This window comes from Thermobia domestica, chromosome 6, assembly GCF_964235325.1.
Source record: "Thermobia domestica chromosome 6, izTheDome1.hap1.1, whole genome shotgun sequence".
Lineage (NCBI taxonomy): Eukaryota > Metazoa > Arthropoda > Insecta > Zygentoma > Lepismatidae > Thermobia > Thermobia domestica.
Genome location: NC_137459.1, coordinates 277,136,911 through 277,145,352, shown reverse-complemented (window position 1 = coordinate 277,145,352; position 8,442 = coordinate 277,136,911). Strand labels below are relative to the sequence as shown.

General features: G+C 32.1%; 1 protein-coding gene across 1 annotated transcript; it reads left to right on the top strand.

Annotated features, from left to right (window-relative positions):
- Nucleotides 1–3,546: 3,546 nt before the first annotated feature.
- LOC145687557 (uncharacterized) lies at nt 3,547–7,466 on the top strand. The gene is made up of 2 exons (XM_081761024.1): nt 3,547–3,603; nt 6,944–7,466. The coding sequence occupies exon 2, from the start codon at nt 6,948–6,950 to the stop codon at nt 7,464–7,466; it is 519 nt and encodes a 172-aa protein (XP_081617150.1). The 5' UTR covers nt 3,547–3,603; nt 6,944–6,947.
- Nucleotides 7,467–8,442: the final 976 nt, after the last annotated feature.

Below are 8,442 nucleotides of genomic sequence, written 5' to 3'. Positions count from 1 at the left end.
GCAGATAAAAGGAAATGGTTCCCTTCCCTGCCTTGCAGGCCCCCTGGAAATGACTCCCAGGACCCATTGCCCCTATGCAGGACCTATACGAACAGTATGTGAGCATATATAATTGATTAGAAGCTACCTGTTAAAAAGATGTGAGCATCCCTCGACTTGAACAACGTGAAAAGTTAAAAATAAGCCCCTCCCCCTCCTACCCCCTCCTACAAGTATACTATGAAAAGGGTAATATTTATTAAAAATTATTTTTTCTTACTTATGAGCTGAAGACTAAGTGGGACAGACGTCCTTCCTTGAGAGCCGTTGAAATTGAAATGAAGGAGCGAGAAGGCGTTTGGCGTGGCTTTAGTGACGTCAAGATTAACTTTGTACCGTATCAGAATGATAAAAGTGATTATAGACTTTACTTATTTACACGAATCACAGATTACTGGCAATCATCTACAAACATTTGTATGATTTGAACTTAATGAGAACTCTGAATAACAATTACGTGTAAGGTTAAAAACCTTTATTATTGACAAGCATGAGTGATATCTAACAGAGTTAATCACAGATGGATCACGAGTTTATGTGTACGAGTTTAATTGATACTGATAATAGAGAAACCGATAATCACGAGAACTGATGGGTTATTGAACGCTTGCTTGCAATCATCTACAAACATTTGTATGATTTGAACTTAATGAGAACTCTGAATAACAATCCCGTGCAAGGTTAAAAACCTTTATTATCAACAAGCATGAGTGATATCTAACAGAGTTAATCACAGATGGATCACGAGTTTATGTGTCTAAGTTTAAATGATATTGACGATAGAAAAAAATAAACCGATAATCACGAGAGCTGATGGGTTATTGAACGCTTGCCCTATTACAACTGACGTATATAGTTTGAATCATGAGAAATTCATTTGATTATATGTAATTTAATTGGAAATTGAGGAAAGAAAAAAAAAAGCCAGTATTTAGCTGAAATATACATGTACTTTTCCTCCATTTTACCCTAAGGTTAACGAAATTTTGTATTTTATATGTGGATTAATTGCTTGATTGTACCGTTAGCAGCAAAGCTATTTGAAATGAAATGAAATCTTTGAGTCCCACGTTTATGCCGGTTAGGCTAAAGGATATGGTGATTATTTTATTCGATCGTTTGTTTTTACAAACTCTGAACAATCTAAGATGTTTGAACTAAATATGGGAGCTCTTAAAAGTATATAGAAAGTGGGAGAAAACCCACGCACACTGTGCTTGTTCACCACAATTTATAAAAAAATAAATCCAAAGTGAGTGTTTGTCATGAAAATGTTAAAATAATTGGTGCGAACCAAGGACTCCATGCACCAGAGGTGAACACTGTATTATAATGGGATTGAACCCGGGACCCTTAACACAATAGGTGAACACTGTATTATATTGAGAATGAGCCTGGGATTCCCAAGCACCAGAGGTGAACGCTCTACCACTGAGCCACCGCGCCCCCCACCCCAAAGCTATTTGAAACGTGGACCTTTTATGCCAAAAGGTGTGTGCGCTATTCACTTAAGCACAGAGGAGCTTTTATATGTAAAACTATGAGAAATTATGCGCTTAACAAAATATATCCTAAGCACTTTAACTGTAATAAACTAGTTAAAAAATTTGGATTATTTTATACATATCTACATATTTTACTGTATAATAAACGTTTTATTTTTAGTACCATTATACTGTTTTGCAAGACTTGCAACTTGAAAAAAAAACGATAGTTATCGAACTAAATGCATGACATATTCACTAATTTTTAAATTGGACTGTTTTTTATTGTATATGATTTTAATACATTAGTCGGAGCAAGTTATTTTACGGATTGATTGCTAAGGAAGCTCAGAACACTAACTGTGTTAACCTACAAATATTTAAAAAAAATTCCATAGACTTGTTGCAGAATTGTAATGATAAAAGAGGAACCTCCTGTGGTATAGTTTCTATGCAAGATCCGAATATTTCCTATAGTAAAGCCCGTTTGCATGACCCATACGCTTCATTAGAAGCTACCTGTTAAAAAGATGTGATGATATATAATTGATTACAAGCTAACTGTTAAAAAGATGTGACCATATATATATATATATATATATAATTCAATAGAAGCTGCCTGTTAAAAAGATGTGAGCATATATTTATTGTTTCGTATGGTAAGCCATACTCCTTGCTAAAAGGGTGAGAGCGAATAAAAGGAAATGGCCCATGGGTCCTAGGACCACAGCGAATGACCCCTACCCCTTCCCTGCTTTGCAGGGACAGCGAATGACCCCTACCCCCACTTCATTGCTTTGCAGGGACACAACGAATGACCCCAACCCCCTTCCCTGCTTTGCATGGACAGTGGATGACCCCAGGATCCATACGAACAGTATGTGAGAACATTACAAGCTACATGCTAAAAATGTGGGAACAGATAAAAAGAAATGGTTCCCTTCCCTGCTTGCAGCTTATGTAATGGCAAGCCATACTCCTTGTTAAAAAGCTCGTTGGTAAAATATGACCGCAGAACCCATGCCCCCCCCCTGTGCAGGACCTATACGAACAGTATGTGAGCATATATAATTGATTAGAAGCTAGCTATTAAAAAGATGTGAGCATATTTTAATACCTCAACTCGAACAAGGTGTGAGAAGTTAAAAAGCTTTTTTTTTGTTAAAATATAACCCTTATGCAGAACCCCTAGCCTTACGAATAAAATATTTATGATTATATTAAAATTTTGCTTGAATGAAATTATATCTATATGAAGCCTTTAATAGGAAACAACTTTATTTTAAAGCTGGAACGTTGTTTGGAGCACTGGCTGTAGTGATCTTTTCTTGACATGCTTTGAAACGAGACTGACTTTTGCGATAGAGATGCTGACTGGCGATATTATGACGTTATATGAACATTGTTTTAACCGATTGCCATGACAGAGTTAATCATAGAATGATCACGAGGTGTACGTACATGAACCAAAGTTGAAATTAAGTTTAGAGATTATTTAAACAGATAAGCTAATGTTTTATAGTGAACGAACTCATGTGTTGTTACCCGCCTACCCTGTGATATTAGCTTAACTTATGATGACCTTGTTTAGCAACAAGAATTTTAATTGCCGTATATAGCTTGACTTATGAGAAACTCATCTGATTCAATGCAACTTAACTGGGAAATGAAGAAAGAAAAAATTCAATATTTACCCGCAATATACATGGACTTTTTCGGCTTCCCCCCCATGTTTGAGAAAATATGTGCTTAATGACTTTATTTGTAATAAACTATTGTACAAACTAGCCAAAGTTAAAATTTGAACAGACTATCTGTATTTAAATGCTCCCCATACGTCATTGATTTAATGTGATATTTTCTAACCAATTGAAGCTCAATAAACTTTTAAACCTAACCCAAAGTTATAATTGTCCTATAATGTATGTATAAAGTAACTCCACCCCCTTCATTAATCAAATGCTTATATATAATTCTTTGTACAACAATTGCTCTATTATTTTTACTTTTAGTTGTATTATATTGATTTGTGTGCTACATCCATTGATTGCTGATTGACCTGGTTCTTGGAAAAAAAAACGTAAGTTTTCCAACTAATTGCATAGTTAACTTAACGGATTTTACACAATAAAAATGTATAATAATATATTTACTGTGTTTTGAACAGTAAGGCTATGTGAACCTACAGCTGAATCTAAATTTTACACCACTGCACAAGAAAGATTTGTATAATAATACCATATTTACAGCGTCTTTTAACAGTAAGGCTATGTGAAACGTAAACTTATAGTTGGTGGTTGGGATTTAATTCACACGAGTTTATTAGGGGAACGGGAACTATAATAAAATTTATGAGGAACGTTAACATAGGTTGAACATTTTATACTTTTATAATAAATTAGACGGAACAACTTACGCGGAAATAATTTTTTGTTTTGTTTTGCAAAAGACCCATGTACCCTTAGTTACTGACGCGCCCAGTTAACATAGGTTTGTTTACGGTTGAACATTTTATACCCTTATAATAAATTATTCGGAGCAACTTACGCGGAAATATTTTTTGTTTTGTTTTGCAAAAGACCGGTGTACCCTTAGTTACTGACGCGCCCAGTTAACATAGGTTGTTTATAATTAAACATTTTATACTTTTTAATAAATTAGTGGGAGCAACTTATTTTACGGATTGATTGTTAAGCAAGCACAAAACACATACAGTGTGAACCTACATGAGTTTTACGCTTAGAATTGAGCCCTAACGTTAAAGCTGTGTACGTTATTTGCTTAGCCATAAATGAGCTGTAGTTATTTTTTGATTAACATGGATTTACATTGATTTTTTAGTATTATGAGTGTTATATCTTTGAAAAAGTTTTTTTTGTAATATAGAAATGGATATTCCAATTATATGAATTGTCGTTAAAAGAAAGAAACATGTTAGTTACCCCTAGATTTGCATTAGTCCCTAGTTAATTTACGCAAAGCGAACGGTTTCACTAACATAGGAAATTATTATTATTATTAGTATTCTTAGGTAGTACACGTATACTTTTTCCATTAATGAAGATTATTTTAATTCAAAGCAGTTATTTAACCCATACTCGTTTTACTTAGAACATACGAGCCTATTAAAATGTTTAATATTATAGGAACAACAGAGAAAATTTGACATGTGTACCCCTTTAATTATTAACTAATGGTTAAGAAAGGAAATATAACATTTATTGAAATAAATAATAGTATACATTACCTTAAAATTAAAGAGAGATTGCTTATTATTATTGTAAAACAGTTTGTTGTGTACTAAATCCTATTTCAGAATTTTTACCTAAAGGTTTCACGACTAGCACCAATTTATTATAGTAATACTATTAAAATAATAAGTATTTCTTGAAAGAAATAGATGTATGTATTATTGCATTTAATATATATATATATATATATATATATATATATATATATATATATATATATATATATATATATATTGTGTTTGTTCAGTTGAGGGTGGAATTAAAATTGAAGTACAAAGCATAATTATGTGAAGCGAATGCGTTTTTTTAATAATTGATTTTGTGTAACTAGTGTTAGGAAAATAATTTGAGTTGTTTGACTTTTGGATTAGTATTGAAAATTGTTTAACGGATTATTTTTGAGGGGTGAGAAGGAAGCGGTTGTATCCTATAGTATTTTATAAGAAAAAACAATTATACTGTGAATTTTAGTTTATTTACACGGACGTTAGATAGTAAAACACGTAATGTGACATTATAGTCTTACCCGGAGTGTTTATTTATGCTAAGCTTTAGCTATTATTAAAAGCGATGTGAGCGCTAGTTTATGTATTGCAAATTGAATTTGCGCGTGCTTGCACAGGCTTTAATGAATACAATATGTGTAAGCAATTGGGAATTATAGTATAATACCGTTTACAGCAAATGAAAAAAAAACATGACATACGAGTTGTGGGCAATAAATAATTGTTGTTGTATTATACTATAAACTACCATTGGATGAAAAATAAAATAATGTTTTACTTATTAGGAATTAAATTAATACTTTTAATGTACTTTTTGATCGTAAATGCAAGCGTTACGAATTAGACTCGCGTTTGCTGCTACCGCGCACGGCTGCGCTGGGAATTAAACCCGCGGGCGTTTGATTGTATTAGTTTGCGTTTGGAAATTAAAAGCGTGAATTAACATACCATTTATTAGCGTGGTTATTATTTTAAAATAGTTAATGATGCATAATTGATATAATTAAATAAATACAGTGTGTGTTCAAAAGAATTTGAGATAAAAGAAAGAAAAAAACTAATAAAAAATTTAGAATTTTTCGCTAAATAGGAACGTTTGGAGGTTATTTTATCCTACTTTTTTTTTGGAGGTAGTAAAGTTTAACATAGTTCTTATACTGATTTTACTAGTTATAATCCATTTTTATTGACCATAAGAAGATATATGCCTATATAGATTTTTTCTTGTTAAGGATTTCCAAAGACGGATTTACTTTTGAGGTTTAGAAGTGTTTTAAAATCTTGAAATTGAGCTTAAGCAAGTTTTTTAGTGTTAATTATTCGTATTTCCTTAAGTTTGTTTTATTGGAGTTTGTTTATTAAAATATTTCTAAAATCAACTTGGAACCCTTGCACTAAAGGCGTGTATGTTAGGTAAAAGCATTAGAAATTGAGCCCAAAAGGCGGGACTTACCACGATTTAATTTTGGATAATTTTGGAAAAAAAAGAGGGTACGTTAGGAGAATTTTCTAGGAATATAACAATAGTTGAGAGCCTTAATGACTATTCTAGGGGAACAAATTCACTAGAGGGTTTGCTTGCATTAATTATGGAAATATGATTGATTGACTTTTATACGTGAGAATAAATATTACAGATTTTTTTTATTTAAAAGCATGGAAGCTTAATTTAAGCATGCGTTTAGAATATTTATTTATTTTTGTGAGAAATTACATGTATGCTTATTGGCAAGTAATTTCCGAAGTGTTTCACGGAAAGGAAAAAAAAAACAAAAGAATTTTTGTACAATGTTGGCTTCGTTCAGCACCGTGGCTATACGTAACTATTAGTTTACCATAACCGAAAGTTAAACATTGGGGAATGCTAGCACCGAACATTAAAATATTAGCGCCTGAATTTTTTTTACGTGGTAGATGTTAGTTACAAACATATTACTGACAGCTTAATTTTAGTTAACCAACCGTTTAGTAGCAATCCTATATGAGACATGAACCGGCACAAAGTTTAACTTTATGAGAGTTTAGATAGACATATGAAAAATTTTAGGTACAATAAATTAACTTAGATTCGATAGTACAAGCTAGAAATATATACATATTTTGTATATTAAGAAAAAAAAGAATTATAATTGATACTAATTACAGTTTTTATTTTTTATTTTAGAAAAATGGAAGCACAACCGTCCACATTATCAACCCCCACTACATCATTGTTGAACCAGCTTGAATGGTTCAATAAGATGGATAGTTTATTGGCAACGGTGGAAGGAAAAAGAGGGAGAAAAGAGGAAAAGGAGGTAAAAAATAAGCGAAAACGTTATTTACCGGTTGTAAAAATAATAAAATCGGTAGCACCAACAACAGCAGTACCAACGTTAGAAGAGGAAAAAACAGAAAGAGTGAAACCGGCAGTACTAAAATCACCAATGGAACCGGCAGTACTAAAACCACCAATGGCACCTGCAGTAGCAGAACCACCAATGGCACCTGCAGTAGCAGAACCACCGATGGAACCCGTAGTAAAAGAGCCACCAATGGACCCAAAAACACCAGTAGCAATGGGGGTTGAGGGAAATGAAGATTTACGCGTTTTAAATGACGGGGAGGACGATGTATTAATAAGGACCTACGCAAGATGGGAAAGGTTAGAAAGGGCCAAAAAACTTAAAGAGAAATATTTTAAATAAAAACAAAAATGTAAATATTGTGAAATAAATGTCTATTTTGGGTAAAATGGGAAAATTTGAGTTTTCTTTCCTTTGAACCTACCTAACAACGGTTATAAATGACTAATTTTTTGTTTCCTGGTTATATTGAACTTATATTGCAATATATTGTCTAATGATCCATATAAATATCTTATTAAGAGCAGCGTTTTAAAAAAACGCTTTTCAATGTTTATGGTTTTCAGCACAATACACTATTTAGTTAACCCCCAGTAATAAAAAGTTTTTTTTTTTAATTTTGATGCAATGTCTACCACAACTAATATGGTTTCCCTCTAGTTTTTTAAATTACACTTGAGTTTTGATGATATCTACGTTGTTTTCTTCTTATTTTTTTGACCAATATACATAGTTGTAGGGTAAAAGAAACTCATTGAAATAATTGCTTGTTCGCATAGATAACAATTAAAACAAGGTTATCGTTTACTATTTAGTTTGTTCTTAAAAAAATGACCGAACCTAAGAATTTCAAGAAATTTTATGCAGCAAAGTTAAAAGAATTTCAAAACTTTTTTTTCTGTTAATAGTAAAATTTACTTGGTAGCAGGGAACACGCATTTAATGTCTTGAATAATTAACTAGGTATTTCTTTTTGGGCCAAGCTATTTCATATGAAAACACGAAATTATCCAGCTATTTAAGGTAAAAAATGACAAAGTATAACCTGTATATTAATTCAGATACCATTTACCCACTTTGAATTCAAGAAAAAATGATATGGAGATTCACTACAGTTAGGCTACGATGAATTAATATATAGCTTTTATAAAAACTCTTTAAAATTTATAGAAACCATCCCTGAAAAAACACAGCCACCACAAAATCCAAAACTTAATAATTGTCATAAAATGATCAAATAATTAGAGTAATTTCAAGCACCAGTGGTGCCAAGGTATAATTGCCAAAAAAAAAACTTCAGTTCACTTGAAATACTTAT

What these genes read in the sequence shown, in the direction of transcription:
- LOC145687557 (XM_081761024.1), top strand. Translation starts at nt 6,948, where the DNA reads ATGGAAGCACAACCGTCCACATTATCAACCCCCACTACATCATTGTTG.